General features: G+C 55.7%; 1 protein-coding gene across 3 annotated transcripts; it reads right to left on the bottom strand.

Moving 5' to 3' along the window:
- Positions 1-3213: 3213 nt before the first annotated feature.
- CKM (creatine kinase, M-type) lies at positions 3214-13095 on the bottom strand. Of its 3 annotated transcripts, none has more exons than XM_081106829.1 (8): positions 13049-13095; positions 10918-11128; positions 9750-9904; positions 8962-9094; positions 6272-6443; positions 4796-4919; positions 4146-4335; positions 3214-3700 (listed from the first exon to the last, which is right to left on the bottom strand). In XM_081106829.1, exons 2-8 carry the CDS (start codon positions 11108-11110, stop codon positions 3522-3524), a joined length of 1146 nt encoding a protein of 381 aa, XP_080962955.1. In that variant the 5' UTR covers positions 11111-11128; positions 13049-13095; the 3' UTR covers positions 3214-3521. The 3 variants fall into 3 exon arrangements, with proteins under 3 accessions (XP_080962955.1, XP_080962957.1, XP_080962956.1); XM_081106831.1 differs by lacking the exon at positions 13049-13095 and adding an exon at positions 11775-11981; XM_081106830.1 differs by lacking the exon at positions 13049-13095 and adding an exon at positions 11316-11480.
- Between the last annotated feature and the right edge of the window lie 9128 nt (positions 13096-22223).

A 22223-nucleotide genomic window follows, 5' to 3' on the forward strand; every position in this document is an offset into this window, starting at 1 on the left:
GTCTACAGGGGACATGGGTTATGACAAACACTAAAGAAACCATTGTTTGGGGGATCCCAGAAGAGAAAGGAGGTTGAGGAAGGCATTCCAGAAGAACCGATGCCAGAGCTGGGTTTTGAAAGATGAGTAGGAGTTTACCAGGTATTGTGTATGCCCTGGACAAAAGCCGGGATGCATGGTATATCTTCAGAGAACTGTGGGTAATTTATTGGGGCTGCTGTGTGTGCGTGTGGCCGGGAGAATTAGCAAGATCAATGCTGAATTAGGACTAATAATCCATCTACATTTAAGCTAAAAGCTATTTGTTTGCTTGTTATTTAATAGTTGGGGTGCCTGACTGGGTGTGGCTGGGTCCAGGCAGCAGATCATCTCATCTCTGCTTTTTATTTTTTCAACATGAGTTTCATTCATTCTAGTAGTTTTATCCAGTAGACACTCCCTGTTGGCAAAGTGACCCCAGCAGTTCCAACTTTCATCGCTCCAGTTTAGTTCCTACAGCAGGAAGTTCCTTATTGCCAACTTCCAGCAAAAGTCCCAAGACAGATTCTAATTGGCTCAGATAGGTCATGTGACCATCCCTGGACCAATTGTTGAGACTCGGGTGGCAAGGGCTGTATGTCAAGGTTCCCCAGAGGAAAGTCGATGAGTCCTGAACAGCGGGGAAATGGAAGTTCAATAGACAAGCAGTTGCCCTGGCCGGTTGCTCAGTGATTGGAGCGTCTGCCTGTGCACTGAAGGGCCGCAGGTTCGATTCCTGGTCAAGGGCACATACCTGGGTTGCGTATTTGCTCCCTGCCCCCGGGTCAGGGCTCATGCCGGAGGCAACCAATTGATGTGTCTCTCCCACATCGATGTTTCTCTCCCTCCCTCTTGCACTCTGAAAAGCAATGGAAAAATCCTCAGATGAGGAATAACTATATATAAATAGACAAGCAGTTGAGGACTGCTTGTCTATTAAAAGTCCAGTTTGGGAAGGCAGGTCTTGTTCACCCAGCACCTTGTGGGCCAAAGTGAGCAAGCTGGGTTTATATCCCAGCCATGGAGGGTTGTGTGCAGGCAAGAGCCCTAACTGTGCCTCAGTTGCCCACTTGGGGCATGGTAGGGTCAACCCTAGCTCCTCATCAGGCTGATAGGCAAGGAATAAAGGGTGGCAAAAATTGATCGGTGTTGAAAAATTCAGGGCCTGCGGCAGAAAGGCACCCCTGTCATGGAGGCCAGGAGAGCGAACTGCTGAAAGTTGTTTATAGTTGGGAGGCCAGGAAAGGGGGGTGAGGGAGCCAAGCCTGTGCTGGGGGCACAGTGGTGACAAAGACAGCCCCAGCCCTGCCCTCAGGGCTCAACTCAGTGAAGGAGGCAGCTGTGTCCTTGGTGCTGATCCAGACTGAGCAGTGCTGGTATGGGGGGGGGGGGGGGGCAAAGGGGAGCCAGCCTCAGCCGCGGGAGGCGGGGGGGGGGGGCTCTCTGAAAGGAGCAGCTGGGTGGGGCGGTGAGGTGCATGGTGCGGGAGTTATAGGTAGAGGGACAGCCTGTATGATTGATTGGCTGGGAAGCAAGGAAGTGCAGGTTCCTCAGCAAATGGCATGTGATTCAGGGTGAGAGGAGGCTGGAGATGTTGACAGGGCCTTGAAGATGGTGGAGAGGGGCCTGGGCCCTATTCTGAGGGCCCTGGGGAACCCTTGGTTGTGAGCAAGGGGGAGGCAGGGGCAGGTTTGTGCTGTGAAGGGAGGGAACAGGGCCCTGGCCAGGTAGCTCCGTTGGTAAGAGCGTTGTCCCCATAGGCCAAGGTTGTCGGCTTGATTCCTGGTCGGGGTACATACTAGAGGCAACCAATGAATGCACAGATAAGTGGAACAACAAATAGATCTCTCTCATCAAGAAATGATTTAAAAAAAAAAAAAAGAGTAGGGAAGAGGTGGGGCAGGACCGACCGAAGGTGGGGAGGAAAAGGCAGGGTTTAAGACATCCGAGGCAAATGGGCAGGTGGGCATGGCAGCTGCCGGACGCCTGGGCTGCGATTTGACTGACTCAGCCTGTCCCCCCTGCAGTGTCGTGGCCTGTGTGGCCTCTGGGGTGGAGCTGGGCTTAGTGATGGGTCCTCAGGTGGGGACAGTCTGGTAAAGGACATCCTGGGAGCCGCTCCCACCCTTCTATTTCTGTCATCTCTCTGGGGATTCTTGGGGATCCCTGGGCCTGTTTCCTCCTTCCTGCTCCTCAGGACCAAGCTCTCCAGAAGGCCAGTCTCTGGAGACTTCATGGGGATACTCTGCCCCAAGTCCCTGCTGGAGGAGGAAACAGCTTTCGCAAAGACATTAAGGTGGAAATTGCAAGTGTAAGGGGCAAAGAGTATACAGTGAGGCCTTGACTTACGAGTGTCCCAACTAACGAGTTTTTCGAGATATGAGCCGTCTGTCGGCCAATTTTTTGCTTTGAGTTGCGAGCTAAAATTCGGGTTACGAGCCAGCTTCAGATACCCCACCGCTAGTTGGCACAGCGTCACAGTGAACGCCACATCAGCCCAGCATCACGTGTCTCACTCGTTCACTTTTTGATTTGACATACAAGTCATTTGAGTTACGAGCTTCGTCACGGAACGAATTAAACTCGTAAGTCAAGGTCCCACTGTATAGAGGAACCGCGGGGAAGAACAGGAGAAATGAGCCTCAGCAAACGGAATGCATTCCGGCTTGACAGGTAATAGGAATGCCTTGTAAGGGACATGAGAGCTATGGCAGGTTCTTGGGCAAAGTGAAGGTGAAAAGACGTAGCAGCCGAGGAAGGAAGTCAGACCTCACAGGAGGCCAGTGGAAGGCATAAGGAGGCGCAGTGAGGACCTGCATGTGAGGCCTCCACTGGGAGCCCCCGGGCCAATTTCAGGTCTCGGCACCGGCCTGGGTTCCTCCCTCCCGCGCCCTGTGTTTTGAGATCTGAGCCGCGTAAGAGCAGGAGCCGAGGTTGGAAGGGCCCCAGCTTAGGTCTTTGTTTTACTATGGCTGCAAATATCAAAATATTTCTATATGTGACACGGCACCAGAGTTACGTTAGGGTTTTTCAAAATGCTGACAGACGGAGCTCAAAAGGTTCGCCATCACTGCTCTGTACCCTAACCTGGCCGCATGGGGGATAGAAGGTGCCTAGAGAGGGCGGACCACTTCGAGGTCACATAGCCAGTTACCAAAGTCCCTCCTCCTCCCTCAATAACGTGCCCACAAGGTTAAGGCCACCATTGCTTTTATTTGTTGCTTTCAGCGGAGAAGAAGCATGCGCGCCACGTGTGGAGGACGCTCCCCCTTGCAGAGCTCCGGGCAAAGTAGAGGTGTTTCATTGGCCGGAACCCAGAGGAGGGGCCCACTGGTTGGAACTCTGGTTGGAAGAGGAACTCCGAGAGGGGCTGGGTGGGGCCCCGCGGTGACCGAGCCATTGCAGGCCGGCCTCCGGGGGCAGGGGCGCGCCTCCAGCGGGCCGGGCCTTCCTTCCCTGGGGTCGGGGGGGCTCCGGCAGGCGGCGGCGGGCGGGCTGGGCGCCTACTTCTGGGCGGGGATCATGTCGTCGATGGACTGGCCCTTTTCCAGCTTCTTCTCCATCTCCACCATGAGCTTCACGCCGTCCACCACCAGCTGCACCTGCTCTACCTCGGACGAGCCCAGCCGATCGGCGTTGGACACGTCGAACACGGAGCCCACGGCAGCTGTGTCCACGCCACCTGCGGGAGCAGAAAGCGGGGGCCTGAGGAGGGAGCGGGGGTGCCGACGGCCGCCTGCACTGAGGGTTACATGCCCGCAGAGCCTCCTAAATGGCTGCCAGTCGGGGCCCACACCTCCGGCTTCAGTCACCTCGCCCCCTCCTGTCCAGCAAGGAAAGGGAGCCTGGTGGGCAGTGCGCTCTGCGGCTGGGCCGCTGGGGTCCAACCCGACCGTCTGCCCCTTTAGTTGGGAAACTGAAGCCCCCAGGGGGCGGGACGTACACCGTGTGTATTCTGTCACCATGGTGACGTGCCGACGCCTATGAGGGAAGCTGTTTGATGCGCATTTGCAGGGGAAGAAACTGAGGCTCGGGGTTCGCGGGGACACCCCACCTCCCCATCCGCCACCGAAAAAGCCGCCCACCCCACCGACGGCGCGGCGCGGCGCGGGGAGGCGGGGCCGCACCTGTGCCCCGCTTCTGCAGGCGCAGGCGGCTGAGGATCTCCTCGAACTTGGGGTGCTTGCTCAGGTGTGCCAGCTTCACGTGCACGCCTCCGCGCAGCCCGGTGCCCAGGTTGGAGGGGCAGGTGAGCACGTAGCCCAGGTGTTCGTTCCACATGAAGGGGTGGCCGGCTTTCTTGAAGATCTCCTCAATCTGAGGCAGGTGAGGGGACCAGGGGTCAGCGCCAGCGGGCGCCCCCAAACGCCCCCAAACCCGGACGGAGTGGGAAGGGACGGGACGTGAGGATGTGCGTGGGGGCCGGGTCCTGAGGGGGCGCAGCTGGGGAACTGAGAGGAAAGGGCCGACCGCACGGATCACAGCAGGATTCTGCGGGGCGGGGCTTTGGGTTCTTGGGGGCGGGGCTTGAGTGTGGGGGTGGGGCCTGGGGTTCCCCAGGAGGCGAGCCCTTCGAAATGGGGTTGGACGCGTCCAAAGGGGCGGCGTTTGGGGAGCATAGGGAGGAGCCGGCTGCCAGTGGGCGTGCCCCTGGAAAGGGCGGGGAGTGTGTGGGCTGGTGGCTGGTGTTTTGGGGGTGGGGTGGGGGCGGGGCCTCGCCAAGAGGGCGGGGCGTCCCGGGCGCAGCCCGAAGTCAGTCGCCAGGGCAGGCACCCACCTTCTGCAGCCCCACGCAGAAGCGCCGGAAAACCTCCTTCATGTTGCCCCCCTTCTCCATGGAGATGACTCGGAGGTGATCCTCCTCGTTCACCCACACCAGGAAGCTCTTGTTGTCGTTGTGCCTGAGGTGGGGTGCAGCGGAGGCCACGGAATCAGCTCCGCGGGACCCCCTTCCGCGCCCTCTCCAAACACATACCCACCGCTAGAGGGCAGCGGGCCGAGGGGCAGGAGGAGGGGCCTCTCTCCGCAGAACCGCAGCCTCCACCTGCGGACTAGCGCGCACGCCCCGGGGAGCTCAGATCCTGGGGACCAGGACTCTAGGGGCTCAGGTCTGTGAACAGCATTCAAGTTCCGACTCTCAGAATCTCAGCCTCACAAGCCCGGAGTCAAGATGGATAAATATTGGAAACTGTACGTCTGGTCTCGGGGCCAGAGAACCTCCCTATCACATGGTGACGTCTCGGGCCCCCCGTCTCAGCGAGAACCATGACGCTGCCGGGTCTGGAAATGTCTGAAACCAGGGAATCACAGAATCTGAAATGAGCGGAATCTTAGAACCTAAAAATCTTGAAAATCTTGAAATCTTAGAATCATCCTATCTGTAAATCTTGGCCCTAGGCTCTCTACTCTCCTTTCACTTGAAACCTAGGTTCTCAAAACCTTTCTAAACCTTTGACTCTCAGAATCGGGGATTCAGAGATTTACAGAAAGCCTTACTCTCAACAGCCGTTAGTAATAAATTAGATCATACTAGCCCTCGCCGGTTTGGCTCCGTGGGTGGAGCATTGGCCTAGGGGCCAAAGGGTCCCGGGTTCGATTCCCGTCAAGGGCACGTACCTCGGTTGCAGGCTCCTCCCCAGCCAGGCCCAGGTTGGGGCTCGTGCCAGAGGCAACCAATCGATGTGTTCCTCTCACATTGGTGTTTCTCTCTGTCTTACCCTCTCTCTTCCACTCTCCCTAAAAATCAATGGAAAACTATCCTCCGGTGAGGATTCACACACAAAAAAAAACCCACCAAAACACACACACACAAAAACAGGATCATACTAATAGCCAAGGTGTACTGAGCTCTTACTGTGGGGCAGGCACTATTTTCTATACTTTACATACATGAACTCTAACCCTCACAAGAACCCCCACAGCTATGAAGTACTGTGACCTCTACTCTATAGATGGGAACCTGGGGAGAGAAACGTTCAGGGATGTGCCCAAGGTCACCCTGCTGGTCAGTGGCAGCGCTGGGATTTGAACCCAGAGTCTCATTCAAGTCTAAGGTCCCAACTGCCACTTCTCTGGTCCACGTTTCCCAAAATGTGACACAGACCACAGGGCTGGCAAGGGTGGGGGGCGAGGTCATTTCCGGTTCTTGAAAACACAATCACTTATGGTCTTGACTTTGGTGGAGGAATGAGGAGGGTCCTGGGGGGACTGGAGGAGGCTGGAGGGAGGGCAGGGCTTGGCACAGGGGTCTCACCAGATGCCACGGGCGTCGGGCCAGTCGCGGGCCATGCCCGAAGCCAGCAGCAGTGGGGACACGGGCTTGTCGAACAGGAAGTGGTCGTCGATGAGCTGCTGCTGCTCCTGCTCTGTCATGCTCTTCAGAGGGTAGTATTTCCCCTTGAACTCGCCCGTCAGGCTGTTGAGGGCTGAGAGGCACACGGAGGAGTGGTCAGCAGCCTGTCCCTCCTGAAGCGGGGTGTGAAGGCCCCGGGGACCCCACACTGCTGCCCCGAACGGGCTTGGGCCTTGGCCCCATGTATGTCCTAAAGGTGCCTAAATGCCATGTCTAATCCCAAATTCATGAGCCCCCAAACGTGCTCCTCCCCAGTCTGCCAGGCCACCTCATGTGCTCAAGCCAGAAACCATGATTCTCCCTTTCCCTGGACCCTCACGTCCAATCCACCTGCAGGCATTAGTGTGGGGGTGCCACTCCTACTGGCTGGCCAGACAGTCTCAGGATTTGGGGAGCCATCAGTAAAAATTATAATATGGATGATAATATGTACTATGTATATGATAAGTATATTTGGACATATGCATATTTATGTAACTCATAATTAGTTATATACATAATATACATTATTTGTATCATATACTATATGTTATATATCATATACCATCCTATATAATAAAGAGGTAATATGCAAATTAAACCTCACGCCCTCACAAGATGGCTGCCTACGACCAGGCCAGCAGGGGGGTTATTGAGGGACGACCAAACGACTGAACAGCAGGCTGTGTGGGGCGACTAGGCCGGTGAAGGGCCATGAGGGGCAACCAGGCTGGCAGGGGGGCAGTTAGGGGCAACCAGGCCAGCAGAGGGGGGCAGTTGGGGGTGATTAGGCTGGCAGGGGGAATAGTGAGGGGCAACTAGGCTGGCAGGGGGGGCAGTTGGGGGTGACAAGGTCGGCAGGGAGGGCAGTAAGGGGTGACGAGGCCAGCAGGGAGGGGGCAGCTGGAGGCGACCAGGCCAGCAGGGGGTGCAGTTAGGGGTGATCAGGCCAGCACACAGAGGCAGTGAGGGGCAATCAGGCCGGCAGTTAGGGGTGACCAGGCAGGCAGGCAGGTGAGCAATTAGGAGCTAGCAGTCCAGGATTGTGAGAGGGATGTCCGACTGCCAGTTTAGTCCCAATCTCCAGGATCGGGCCTAAACTGGCAGTCAGACATCCCCCAAGGGGTCCCAGATTGGAGAGGGTGCAGGCTGGGCTGAGGGACCCCCCCCCACCTGTGCACGAATTTCATGCACCGGGCCTCTAGTATACTATATAATTAAAAATAAAGTAATCTACAAACTAAATAAATTATATTTAAAACAAAAGTAGCCTGGCCGGCGTAGCTCGGTGGTTGAGCGTTGACCTATGAACTAGGAGGTCACAGTTTGATTCCCACTCAGGGCACATGCCCAGGTTGTGGGCTCGATCCCTGGTGGGGGTGTGCAGGAGGCAGCTGATCAAGGATTCTCTCTCATCATTGATGTTTCTATCTTTCCCTCTCCCTTCCTCTCTGAAATCAATAAAAATATATTTTAAAAAAATAAAAACAAAGGTAATTAATACTCAGCACTATAACTTCCTAACTATTTTACTATATTTACTATTATCTATGTTCTTGAAGTCATCTGCCATAGCTGTGTGGTGTGGGGGAAATACTATAGGATGACGTGCTGTCATCTCTTCCCATCTCTGTATGACGTCATAACAATAAAATTGGCCATCGCAGGAGGATTTACACCACAGAAATTGGCAGTTGCTGCAAATCAGGGCTTTCTTTTTTTCTCTTCTTTTTTTTTTGAGAGCCAGTTAAACGTTTATCAGAACAACATGAGTTCTGATGGTTCAACCTCCAAAGCACACTCTCTCTTCCCACTCCACTGGCACCCTGCACCCTTCACCTGGACCCCTATGGCTACCCCCCACGGTCTCTCTGCTCCTACTTTTGCCCAGTCTGTCCCCCACTTGGCAGCCAGAGGGCTCCACGGAAATCTGAACCTGTCCTTCCCCTGATCACCGCCCTCCCATGGCTACCGCCTCCCTCAGAGTCAAAGCCAAAGTCCTCTTATCAGCCCATAAGGCTCTGACCACCATCCCCCTCTGACCTCATCTCCTCACCCTCTCGCTCCAGCCACAATGGTTTCCTTGCTCTTCCTCCCACCTCAGGGCCTTTGCACTTGCTGCGCTGCCTGCTGGCACCCTTCCCAAGGTCGGCTCCTCCTCCTCAGTCAGATCTCAGCTCCTTCATCACAGGATAGCCTCCCCCCAACACCCGGCCGTTCCCGGCCACGCCCCTTGTCTTGGCTTGCATTTTGGAATTACGTTGTTCTTTTCTGGGTTTCTGTGTTTACGCCCTCTCATCCCCCCACCAGCCCGGCAGCTCTGACTACAGTGGCTTTGTCTTCTTCATCTTGGGAGCCCCGGCTCCACACACAGGACCCGCCCGGCCATAGACACTTGCTGGCTGACTGGGTGCCGTTCAGCACCTGGCGCAGCCGGGTGTCCGCCTGGATCTGCTCAGGGCCCCTCAACCCTCCCACCGGGAGGACGCTGCCCTGTCCCTCGCCGGCACCAGGGTTTACCAAGCAGCTTGCACGTTAGAACATGGGGGTCCCGGGGCCCAGAGATCTGCCCCTGGAGGAGCCTGTGACCCCGGGGGGGGGGGCGGGCTCACCTTCCACGGAGAGCTTCTCCACGGCCCGGCGCTCCCCGCGGGAGCAGTGGGGGGGCAGCGTGTAGCCCTTGATGCTGCGGCCGGTGCGCACGCGGCTGCTGAGCACGTAGTTGGGGTCCAGGTCGTCTCCACCCTGGAGGGCACGTGGGGTGTCAGGGCCTCCCAGTGCCCCCCAACCCTCCCCGTTCCCTCCGGCTTCTCTGCTGCTTCCTTAGACGCCTCCTTCCCCTTGGCCTCTCTCCCCACCCCTCGCCCCGGCTCTGACTCTCTGTCTCTCCATCTCTGTCTCCTGCCTCTGTATCTCTGTCTCTCCCATTTGTCTCTCCATCTCTGTCTCTTCATCTGTCTCTCCATCTGTCTCTCCATCTGTCTCTCCCGTCTATCTCTCTGTCTCTGTCTCTCCATCTGTCTCTCCATCTGTCTCTCCCGTCTGTCTGTCCGTCTGTTCTCCATACCGCTCTTCTCTTGCTTCTGTTTCTCTTCATCTCTCTCCCTGTCTCTCCCCCGTCTCTGACTGTCCATCATCTCTCTCCGTTTCTCCCTTTCTACGGGTCTGTTTTGTGCCTGGCTCCTCTCTCTCTCTCTCCTCCCTCCCTCCTGTCCCTCTGTCTCCTGTCTGTCTTCCTCTGTCCCTCTCCCCGTGTTTCTCTCCATCTGTTGATCTTTGTGTCTCTGCGTCTCTGAGTGCCCTCCCGCCTGCGTCTTCCCTGGCTCTGGCCCTCCTCCCCCTCATCCCCCTCCTCCCCCGCCTCCCCTCTCCTCCCCTCTCCCCCCTCGGGGCAGCCCACCTTGAGGTTCTCGTGGTTGAGGTCGGTCTTGTGCTTGTCGGTGGGCTTGTAGCCCCCGTGCCGGTCCTGGATGATGGGGTCGAAGAGGTCCTTGAACACCACGTAGGACTCCTCATCGCCGGCCACACAGCCCACGGTCATGATGAAGGGGTGACCTGGGGGTCGGGTGAGGTGAGGGGGGCTCGTCCCCAGCAGCCTGGGCTTCTGGGTGTGGTGTAGACTGCGTGTGCGTGCACGTGCGGGCGAGTGTGTGTGTGTGTGTGTGAGTGTGTGAGTGTGTGAGTGTGAGTGTGTGTGTGAGAAGAGGTCCCATCTGGAGGGGAGGCTGGGAGAGGTGAGGGGGCGTGGGGGTGAGGATGCTGGGACAGGGCAGAGGACCAGGCACAAGGGACTAAAAATATCACCACTCCCGAGGCCCCAGCCAGGGAACCTCCCCCTAGAGCAGCGGTTCTCAACCTTCCTAATGCCGCGACCCTTTAATACAGTTCCTCATGTGGTGGTGACCCCCAATTTCATTGTTACAAATTGAACATAATGAAAGCATAGTGATTCATCACAAAGACAATATGTAATTATATCTGTGTTTTCCGATGGTCTTAGGCGACCCCTGTGAAAGGGTCGTTCGACCCCCAAGGGGGTCGCGACCCACAGGTTGAGAACCGCTGCCCTAGAATGTTCCAGAACCTTAGACCATCAGCTCCCACACATAAGACTGGCAAGGCCCTCTGACTTCCCGGACGGGGAAATAGAGGCCCCCCTCCTGCTCCCCAGGACGAGCTGGGGGCGAAGGCGGGGACCTGCACTCCTGCCACCTGGTCCCCTCGCCTGGCGGGTGTCCTCGGAGGAGGGACCACAGCACCGGCGCGCCCGCTAGATGCCAGGTGCCGGCGCCCACTGTGCCGGCGCCGCTGTAGCCCGTAGGGGCCCAGGAGCGTGACGGCCTCTCCGGGAAGCTCGCAGGAAACTCCTGTGCATTTAGCGAGTGGCTGGCTATGGGCCGGCTCCTGTCCCAAGCCCCCACACACGGACTCGTTTGTTTCTCACAGCAGCCCGTCAGTCTGTGGTCCCCACTTTACAGATGGGGACACTGACGCCGGAAGGCAGGATGGAGCCTGGCAGGCGCCCCCCGCCCCGGCCCCGCCCCTCGGGTCCCCCCGCTGCTGCTGACCTGGGTTGTCCACACCCGTCTGGATGACATCGTCCAGAGTGAAGCCAGAAGGAGTCTCCTTGTCCCGCAGCTTCTTGTAGAGGTCAGGGGTCAGCACCTTGGCCATGTGGTTGTTGTGCTTGCTGAGGTCCGGGTACTCCTCCTCCGGCTTGTAGTTCAGCTTGTACTTGTTGTGGGTGTTCCCGAACGGCATGGCGGCGGCGTGGGGGGCCTGGTGGGGAGAGAGGAGCGAAGGTCACCGCCCCCCGCAGAGATGGGCCAGGAGGGAGCACCCAGCGGGCGGTCGCGGCGGCCAGGCCTGACCCCCGCACTGAGTGACGTGCGGCAAGCGGGCCCCTCTCTGAGCCGCGGCGTTTTGACAGGATGTATTTTGACTAATAACCTTGCGAGAGACTCACTTTCTCCAGGAGGGGGGGGGCCTCGGGCTGGGGTGGTCACCGTGGCATGGATAAGCCTGCAGGTCCGAGAATCAGGCAGCCTGGGTTTCAATCCCAGCTCTGCCACTTACAGGCTGTGTGACCTTGCGCAAGTTGCTTAACCTCTCTGTGCCTCAGATTACTCATCTGTAAAATAGGGGCCAGAATAGCGCTCACCTCGTGGGGAAGTTGGGAGGATTAAAGGAGTTAATGTGTGTAAAGCACTTGGAATGGTGCCTGCCACAGTCAGCCTTTATTTTGCGCAGCTGCTGCTGTTGTTGTAAAGGTCTGTGTGAGGAGCTGGCGAAAAGGTGGAGGTGCTGCTGGGAATGAGTGTGAGCAGAGAAGGGACACTCTCTGAAGCTTCTTGGGTGTGATTCCAGGGGCTCAGTCAAGGGGTGAGGGGCAGGGAGGACAGGAGGGCTGGGTGGCTGCCCCCACCTCTATTGCTGACAAGTCTCCTCCAGGGCTCAGTTGGGAAGAAAAGTTCAGCCTCTGGGGCCGGCAGAGCTGGGTTCAAATCCCACCTCTGCCATTTCCCTGCTGTGTGACCCCAGGCCAGTTGCTCAGCCTCTCTGAGTCTCTGTCACCTGTGCGCTGAGCCTTCCCAGGGGCTTTCCAGGAGGATTCTTTGAGCTCAGGCATGTGGCCGGCTGAGCACAGGCCCTGGCGTCGAATTGTACCTACAGGAATAGCTGCTATTATTGTTTTTACTTTCGTTCACAAGACCCAGAGAGGAAGGACCCTTCAGCAGTGGTGGCAGGCGTGGGGTGCTCACTCCCAGCTCCAGGGATGGGAAGCAGACAGGATGGTGGGAAGACTGGGACCAGGGTAAGCCGAAGGCTGAGGCATCAGGCTGGGGCGGGGGTGGGGGGACTCATGAAAGACCTTAGGAGCTGCTGTCCAGGGTTGGAAATTATTTTTAGAGTCTGGCAGACTCCTTCCCCCGCCCCCCCCACCCCAGCTGCCACCTCCTCCCTCACATTCCAGGGGCTCGGCTTGCACCAAGTCAGCAGGCTGGAGACAGGTGGGCCAGGGTGGCCGGGAGGACACGCATCCAGGCCTCAGGGCTCAAGGGCTTCCAGCCCAGAAACCCCCCTTCAGGGGGTGTACCCACCCCCATCCTGCTAGGGACCTGCCAGGGGAAGGCGCTGAGCAAGGCGGGTGAGCCCGAGAGACAGAGCAAAAATAGCCCCAGAGCCACACACACACACACACACACACACACACACACCATAAACAGTCCCTCGCGCACACCCCAAGCTCAGCGACACACCCAGGGTACAGGCCCCGGGGCAGGAGCCACAGACAGGCAGACACGTTGCACTGTTGTGAGTCCAACAGGGACCCACATGGTCACACATGCAAAGACCCTGACAGGTGGCGCCCAGACCCTCCCACCGCGTGTGGCACCCGTTCTGGTGACCAACCCTCGGAGCACAGTCCAGGCCCACAGCCCCTCATGGGGGGGGCCGCTGGCAGCTGCCAAGTCTCCTTTCCTCTCTGGGGTCCCCCCCAGGACCCTCTGCCACGGAGGCCACAAGTCACAGGCGGGGTCGGGGGCTCACAGACACAAGGCCAACCTTCCCCCCGCTGCGCGGCCGCGGGCAGGAGGGTGGGGGGCGCACCCCCGTGCAAGGCCCCTCCACAGCCGGGCTGGCCTCCCGCACCCGGGCCGCCCCGGACCCCACCCTGGCTCCCTCCGCGGGCGGTACCTGTCTGGGCTGTGCTGAAAGGGCTGTCTGTGTCCTGGGCGCAGCGCTGACCCGGAGGAGGCGCCTGCAGCCCTGGCCTTATATAGGTGGGGCCTGGGCCGTGCCATTGGCTGGGAGGGGCTGGAGGGCAGCTGAGCCTCTCACCTCGCTGCCCGGGCACGGTGCCCACCCTGGACCCAGGCAGGCCTCGCGCCCAGCCCCAGGCCTTCTATGGGCCTCCCCGGGGCAGCGCCTCCGGCTGATCCCCTGACCAAGTGCTGAGTCGGGCTGGCGCGCGCGCGGCTGGCCCCCCGCCAGGGACACGGGGGACCGTCCCAGGCACGTAGGGGCCGCCCTCGCCGGGCCCCGCCCTGCGCGGGCCTCTCCTCAGTCCCCAGTGGCCTTGGCCTGAGCCCTGCCCTGGGGGCACCTCGCCGTGGCCTCCGGGCGCCAGGGACCCAGTGTCCGCACAGGAGGAGCCGCGGCCAGCAGGGCGGAGTGGCCGCCACCGGCGCAGGGAGCGGGCGGCCCAGTGGGAGGGAGCTGGGGCTGCGCAGCCCGGGGAGCCTGGCGGACTCCTCCCCCCCGGGTGTGGGCGGGGAAACTGAGGCCGGGCTGGGCTGCGATTCAAACTCCAGCCCGGGGAGGAGGCCGCGGTCGCCCGCCCGGAGGGGACGGGAAGGACTCGCCCCGACGGGAGTTATTTTTGGAGCGCGCTGCCCGCCTCCTCCGCGAAGGCCCAGCCTCGGGGCGCTGGGGGGGCGCGGGCAGGTGGTGGGGGGTGGGGTCGCCACGTGTCCGGTTAATTATAACCTGGCGGCTCGGGTGTCCGGGGGCCTCGCCTCCTTACAAGGGCAGCCGCGGCCCCGGGAGGCCGCCCCACCCCCAGGGGACGGGCGGCGACTCCGCGGAGACCTCGCAGCCGCGCGGGGAAGATGCGGGCGCAGCAGGCGCTCAGGGCGCCTCGGCTGGGACCTGGGGCGGAGGAGGGGCGGCTGTGAGGCTGGGGGGCCGGGGGGTGGGGGGGGGACCTGCTCCTCCGCCTGGGAGGCGCCAAGATTGCAGGGCGAGCGGGGCGGGCGCAGGGAGCGCCCGGGATGGCAAAGAAGAAACGCGCCCTTCCCCGGGGCCCCCGTCCCTCTGGGGTTCATCCCCGGGGCTCCCAGGCAGGTGGGGGCTGAACCAGGGAGAAGGGTGCTCTCCGCTCTCCCCGGACTCCTGGTGGGGAGCGGGGGCGGGGGGGGGGCCTAGAAAACGCTTCCTTGAGGCCCAGACCCTGGTCTCTCCTCCACCTGTCCCTTCCCAGCAAACTCAGCGTGCAAGGGCCTCCTGCGTGGTTAGGGAAGCCCAGGCCCGAGGCCCGGGGACTAAAAGGAATTGGGCTGGAATCATTATGCATTTAAAAAATATATATAGTATAATATGCTAATTAGACCGGACTTCGGACAACCTTCTGGAGGAAGCCGGGCTGCAAGGGAAACAGGGTCCCAGGTGCCAGAGGGAAGCTGGTGCCTGAGGGGGGGGGGGGGGGAGGTCTACTCTTGCATGAATTTCATGCATCGAGCCTCTAGTATATATATTATTGACTTCAGAGAGAAAGGGAGGGAGAGAGAGAGAGAGAAACGTCAGGGATGAGAGAGAAGCATTGATCGGCTGCCTCCTGCACGCCCCCCACCGGGCACCCAGCGGGGCATGTGCCCTGAGGGAGGATGGACCATGACCTCCTGGCTCAGCCACTGAGCCGCCGGGCCGGGCTCGTCACGCATTTATCATGGTAACATGCATGCGCTCACTGCGGACACAGCAGGGCCCCACCCCCTGGGGGGAGTGACAGTTTAGTGACAGTGAACAGCATGTTGTCCTGTGGGGGCAACAGGGCTTTGAAGGAACATGAGAGAGGGTAAGGGGTGAGCGGTGGCACAGTCGGGGAGGGGAGGGGAGGCCAGGCCTCTGGGAGGTGACACCGGTGCAGAGACCTGAGGGAGCCAACCATGAGGGGAATCTGGAAGGGAAGCAGCAGGTGCAAAGGCCCGGGGGTGGGCGTGGCTTGGCGTGTTTGAGAGGCAGGGAGGATGTCCAGGGCTGGCCCAGCTGGGCCAGAGGGAAGAGTGGGAGGGAGAACAGGAGGCTGGAGAGGGGACAGGAGCAGACCTGTGCGGCCCTAGGGGCTGTGGGGGAGTTTCCAGCCCCTGTGAGGGGGAGGGGAGCCTCTGAGGGCTGGGGAGAGACGGGACCCAGCCACATCATAGTACTGGTGGGTGGCACAGCTCAGGCCCCTGGGCCCCTGATAAGCCCTTAGAGCAGCGGTTCTCAACCTGTGGGTCGCGACCCTTTGGGGGGTCGAACAACCCTTTCACAGGGGTCGCCTAAGACCATCGGAAAACACATATATAATATTGTTTTTGTGATTAATCACTATGCTTTAATTATGTTCAATTTGTAACAATGAAAATACATCCTGCATTGATATTTACATTACAATTCATAACAGTAGCAAAATTACAGTTTATGAAGTAGCAACGAAAATAATTTTATGGTTGGGGGTCACCACCACATGAGGAACTGTATTAAAGGGTCGCGGCATTAGGAAGGTTGAGAACCGCTGCTTTAGAGGGACATTTGGCGTTCTTTCTGGCCACACAGCTCTGAAAGCCCTTTCTGTGTTTGGGGAGTTCACCACCCTATGGAGGCCTCCTTTGGAGAAGCCAACAATTCTAGAAACTTGGCTTCCCAGAATCCTCTGCAGTTAGTCCACTCTGGACATTAAGGCTCAGAGAGGTTAAGTGATTTGCCCAACGTCACACAGCTGGAACGGAGCAGAACTGGAAGACAAACTGGCTCAGGGCTGTGGAGACTGGGTTCAGGCTTTGGTGAAAATCGTTTCTAGGCCTCTCGACAACGTCAGACTCCATCATCAACCCAGAGTCCCTTTGCAGGTCTTCAGGCCCTGATCATTTGTACTCCCTTCCCCTTTATCACTCTAGCAGTCTGGCTTCAGGCTCCAAGCACTTTATGTGTATTAATCAGTGTAATTTCCCAACAGTCCTATGAAGTGGGTACTGCAATTTTACAAATCAGGAAAGCGAAGCCCAGAGAGGTCAAGACATTTGCCCAAAGTCACACAGCTGAGGAGTAGCAGAGTTAGGCTAGACCAGATAGTCCGTCCCTGAGTTTGTATTCATAATCCCTCCAGGTCCTACCTCTTTATGCCGAGGCCCCATTTTACAGAGGAGGGATTCTGAGGCTGAAAAGGGCAAGGAAGTGGCTCAAAGTCACAGCTGGCATTCCGGAATGCCGGAGCCTGCACGCTTCCCTGCACCCCCAAGGCCCTGGCATTGCAGAGCAACCTGCTTCCGAACCCTCTCTGTTTCCCACCACCTTCTCTGTCCCAACTCTCCCCAACTCTCCCCTGAGGAGGTGGCTGCCACAGTCCCCCATGGCCCAATCCTGGTGGTCCCTGATGCCATCTGATTCAGGGAGACAAAGGTAAATCCAAGCCAGCCCCAGAGCCAGAGAGTTAGGGACCTGCCCGTTACTTCTTGTTCTTGGAGAGCAAGGCCGGGCCTGCAGCAGCCCTGCAATTAACTGGCTGCCAGGCCCATGTGGGGGTGGGGTGGGGGAAGACAGGCAAATCAGATAGTCATTCATGACTCCCCTCCTGCCATCCAAATCAATATTTTTCAATTTAGCTACACATTGTCCTCTAGGTGTTGCTTTAGTTGCACCTCAGGGTTTTTGGTTTGGTTTGGTTGTTTTCCATTCTGTTAATCCAAATTTATTATTTACATTGAAAATGTTATATTTGCAGTGAATGGGTGGTCACATCTATTCATATTTTAGTTTCTTTTTACATATATATATATATTTATTGATTGATTTCAGAGAGGAAGGAAGTGAAATAGAGAGATAGAAACATCCATGATGAGAGAGAATCATGGTAGATCGGCTGCCTCCTGCAAGTCCCCCACCGGGGATCGAGCTCACAACCCGGGCAAGTGCCCCTGACTGGAATCAAACCCAGGACCCTTCAGTTCGCAGGCTGACGCTCCATCCACTGAGCCAACCGACCAAGGCCTTTTTTTAAAATTTGTATCTGATTTCTTTTGAGCAACATTCTGTCTGTTGAGATTCATTTATATTGTCACAGGCAGCAATAGGCTGTTCTTTATCACGTTTTGTTATGTGGTAGGTTGATTATTGGTTACTTCTAAATACTTTCTAATTTTTGTTATGATTTCCTCATTGTCTTATGAATGGCTTTTAAAAAATATTTTTATTGCCAAAACCAGTTTGGCTCAGTGGATAGAGCGTCGGCCTGCGAACTGAAAGGTCCCAGGTTCGATTCCGGTCAAGGGCATGTACCTGGGTTGTGGGCACATCCCCAGTAGGGGGTGTGCAGGAGGCGGCTGATCGATGTTTCTCTCTCATCGATGTTTCTAACTCTCTATCTCTCTCCCTTCCTCTCTGTAAAAAGTCAATAGAGTATATATTTTTAAAAAAATATTTTTATTAATGGATAAAAAATAATACATCACCCAAGGGAATGATATCCAGCTGTTAAAAAGAATAAAACTAGAGCATGCACCCTCCCTCTTTTCCTCTTCACTAAATTAAAAAACAAACAAACAGCCGAGACCGGTTTGGCTCGGTGGATGGAGCGTCGGCCTGCGGACTGAGGGGTCCCGGGTTCGATTCCGGTCAGGGGCATGTACCTGGGTTGTGGACACATCCCCAGTGGGAGATGTGCGGGAGGCAGCTGATCGATGTTTCTCTCTCACCGATGTTTCTAACTGTCTCTCTCCCTTCCTCTCTGTGAAAAATCAATAAAATATATATAAAACAAACAAAACAAAACAAAACAAAAAAACCCAAACAAACAAACGAACAAAAAACCTAATCTGTATGTACTACTTTAGAACAATCGGCAAGTGTCTTAGTTCTTGCGGGCTGCTATCACGCAGACTGAGTGCCTTACTTTGTAAATTTTTAAAAAAGTGTATGTGTGTGGTGGGGGGTGGGGGTGGGGAGGGAGCTTTTTTAAAAAAACTGGCAAAGAGGTGAAAATAGAAAAGTCCCCAACCCATCCACCCATTTCTCTGACATGGCCAACTGAGGCCTGAAGTGATCGGATGGGAGTTTTATTGGATGCCTTCTTGGCTATGGTCTTGGGCAAGAGATTTCTCCTCTCTGAGCCTCAGCTCCTCCCTGTTTATAGGGGGCCAGTAACAGTGCCTCCTTCCGGGGGTAGCTGCATGGATTCAGGGGCTCTGCTGCTCCTTGGCTCTGTGATGTCAGACAAATTACTTGACTTCTCTGTGCCTCATCTTCTCCTCCTGTGGAATGGGGTAATTATAGCGCCCTATCAGGTTGACTGGGGATTAACAGAGTTAATTTATAAGACTTGGCATAGGGCCTGTCCTCGGTAAGAACTTAACATACTCCAGCCCTTGTTGGCGTGTAAAATTGCTTGGCACAGGCAGGGGCGGCCTAAAGAAATGGTCACCTTCGTCAACATTTTCTTCTTTCAGCCTTTGTCTCATTTAATATTCACCACTATGCTATGTAATGAGTGTGATCATCCCAGTTTTATAGATAGACTAGAGGCCCGGTGCACGAAATTTGTGCACAGGTAGGGTCCCTAGGCCTGGCTGGCGATCAGGCCCAATCAGGGCCTTCCTTCATTCCACGCCGCCCCCTGGTGGACAGCACATGTCATAGCGGGTGGTCAAACTCCCAGTCGAACTCTTGAGGGGACAATTTGCATATTAGCCTTTTATTATGTAGGATGAGGAAATAGATGCTCAGAAAATCATTGCTTGCCCCAAGTTACATGGAAAGTAAATGGCAACAGGAGATTTCTTTTTAAAGTATATTTTTATTGACTTCAGAGAGGAAGGGAGAGGGCGAAAGAGATAGAAACATCAATGATGAGAGAGAATCATTGATTGGCTGCCTCCTGCACTGGGGACCCACCCTGCAACCCGGGCGTGTGCCCGGACCAGGAATCAAACCGTAACCTCCTGGTTCATAGGTTGATGCTCAACCACTGATCCACGCTGCCTGGGCTACAACAGGAGAATTTGAACTCAGATCTACCTGGCTCCAACTCCCTCCCACAGGCCCCAACCCACACCTACACACACAGTGTTTTCCATGCGATGCTCTGAGATAGCCTTTCACAGGGATTACTCATTGATCCCACAACAGCGTCACAGAGGAGGCTGCCCTTGTGAGTCCTGTGCTACAGACCAGGAACGTAAGGACCAGAGAGGTTAGTTCCTGGCTCAGGGGTCACACCGCCAGCGAATGATGCAGCAGGGCTTTGCACCTGGGCCGCCTGGCTGCAGGCCTTGCACTTCCTCCTAACGAGGGTGTGGCGGGTCCAGAACCACCGCCCAGTGTCCTGAGGCCAAAAGAGTTGGGAGTGAGGGGCTCAGCTGCCCCCTTACACCATCTTCCCTAAAAGTCTGGAGCCCTGGCAGGTGTGCTCAGTGGTTAGAGCATCAGCCTGTGCACCAAAGGTTTTCGGGTTCGATTCCCAGTCAAGGGCATGTACCTGAATTGTGGGTTCACTCCCTGTCCCCCTCGTCGGGTGAGTTCGGGAGGCAACTAGTCGATATGCCTCTCTCACATCGATGTTTCTCTCTCTCTCTCTCTCTCTCTCTCTCTCTCTCTCTCTCTCTCTCTCTCCATCCCTCCCTTCCAATCCCTTTGAAAAGCAATGAAAAAAGTATCCTCTGGTGAAGATGAACAAAATCATCATCATCATCCTCATCTGGAGAAGTCAGAGTGCGAATCTGAGTTTTGCCTTCCATCGTTGAACCAGCAGCCGCCCGCTGAGAGCCTTCTCTGTGTTTGGCTGGTGTTGGGGACACAACAGTGTGTCCAGCGTGGGGGACGATGACCCGCAGTGGGCAGGGCTGGGATGTGGGTCCCAGGCGGCTGCCGGAGCCCAGAAGGGACCTCTCAGGAAGCCCGTGGCGATCAGAGAAAGCCCCCAGAGGAGGGAGCCTTTGCACTGGGGGGTGCAGAACTGGCACGAAGCGGCTTGGGAGTCTGCGGCCTGGTCCACGGGCCAGCAGCGCCCCCTGCTGGATACGTTCTGTAGTGCAGCCACCAGGCTTCTGCTGCGGCTCAGGAAGGCTCGCCTTGAGCCATTTTCTGTGACGCTAGAACATGTGAGCCCTGTCTGGACCAATTTACGTTTCTAGGACTTGATTCAGTTAACCAATCACTCAACAAACATTTATTGAGCACCTACGTTGCGTCATCTCTTCTAGTGCTAAAGATACAGTGCGGGCCCTCGCTGGATAACTCAGGTGGTTAGAACGTAGGCATGATTGGCCAGGTTGAGGGTTCCATCCCCCGCCTGGGTACATGCCTCTCTCTGTCCCTCTCCCTTCCTCTTTCTCTAAAAATAAAATCAATAAAAAGTATTTTTAGCTGAAACCGGTTTGGCTCAGTGGATGGGGCGTCGGCCTGCGGACTGAAAGGTCCCAGGTTCATTCCAGTCAAGGGCATGTACCTGGGTTGCGGGCACATCCCCAGTAGGAGATGTGCAGGAGGCAGCTGATCGGTGTTCCTCTCTCATCGATGTTTCTAACTCTCTATCTCTCTCCCTTCCTCTCTGTGAAAAATCAATAAAATATATTTTTTAAAAAAAGTATTTTTAAAAAACCCAAGAATCAACCATTGAATACATAAATAAGTGGAACAACAGGCAGGCTGTTATAGCTCAGTCGATTGAGCATCGTCCCATGGACCAAGAAGTCCCGTCCGGGTTTGATTCCCAGTCAGGGCACATGCCCAGATTGCAAGCTCGATCCCCAGTAGGGGGTGCACAGCAGGCAGCTGATCAATGTGCCTCTCTCATCGATGTTTCTTTCTCTCCTTCTCCCTTCCTCTTGAAATCAATAAAAATATTTAAAATAAATAAGCCCTGCTGAAACCGGTTTGACTCAGTGGATAGAGCATCAGCCTGCGGACTGAAAGGTCCCAGGTTCGATTCCAGTCAAGGGCATGTACCTTGGTTGTGGGCACATCCCCAGTGGGGAGTGTGCAGAAGGCAGCTGATCGAAGTTTCTCTCTCATCGATGTTTCTAACTCTCTAGCCCTCTCCCTTCCTCTCTTTAAAAAATCAATAAAATATTTTTTAAAATTATATAAATAAATAAGTAAATAAATAAGCCCTAACAGGTTTGACTCAGTGGATAGAGTGCCGGCCTGAGGACTGAAGGGTCCCAGGTTCAATTCTGGTCATGTACCTGGGTTGTGGGCACATCCCCAGTAGGAGATGTGCAGGAGGCAGCTGATTGATGTTTCTCTCTCATCGATGTTTCTCTTTATCCCTCTCCCTTCCTCTCTGTAAAAAAATCAATAAAATAAAATAATAAAAATAAAATAAATAAATAAAAATTTTTAAAAAGTAAAGAGTTTCTTGACTTTACAACCCTCTTCAGCTACTGATCCATTTCTGCCTTCTTAAAAAAAAAAAAAAAAGTAGAACAACAAATCAATGCTTCTCTTTCTCTCTCTGAAATCAATCAATCAATCAAAAGATACAGGGTTGCCCAGACGCATGGCTCAGTGGTTGAGCATCAGCCTATGAACCAGGAAGTCACGGTTCAATTCCTAGTCAGGGCACATGCCTGGGTTGCGGCTCAATCCCCAGTAGGGGGCGTGCAAGAGGTAGCCGATCAATGATTCTCATCATTGATGTTTCTATCTCTCTCCCTTTCTGATATCAATAAAAATATTTTTTTTTAAAAAAGAGATACAGTGCTGACCATACAGAGCCCTATCTTCAGGAGCTGACATTCTGGGGGGGAGGTAGGGACAATAATATCATACATGCAATCAGTAGCTAATATTTGCTAAATGCTTCCTAACCATTTATTAACTCATCCTATCCTCACGGCCTTTGACTATCCCCATTTTACAGATGAGGAAATACGAGGCACAGGGGGGTTAAGTTACTTGCCCAAGACCTGCACAGCTAAGTGCTGCAATGAGATTTGAACCCAGAGCCCAAATTTTAGCCATTACATCACCTCCCCTCACAATAATGTGCTGTAACGTCATAATGTGATATATGACATGAAATAATATATCATTTAGGCCCTCAAAAGTTTGTGAACCAAATCAAGAAGGGAAAGGAGGCAGCGTTTTTGTGGGAGGCTGTCATTTAGGGGGGGCA

The sequence above is a fragment of the Myotis nattereri genome (genome assembly GCF_964212035.1).
Source record: "Myotis nattereri genome assembly, chromosome: 15".
NCBI classification, from domain to species: Eukaryota; Metazoa; Chordata; class Mammalia; order Chiroptera; family Vespertilionidae; genus Myotis; species Myotis nattereri.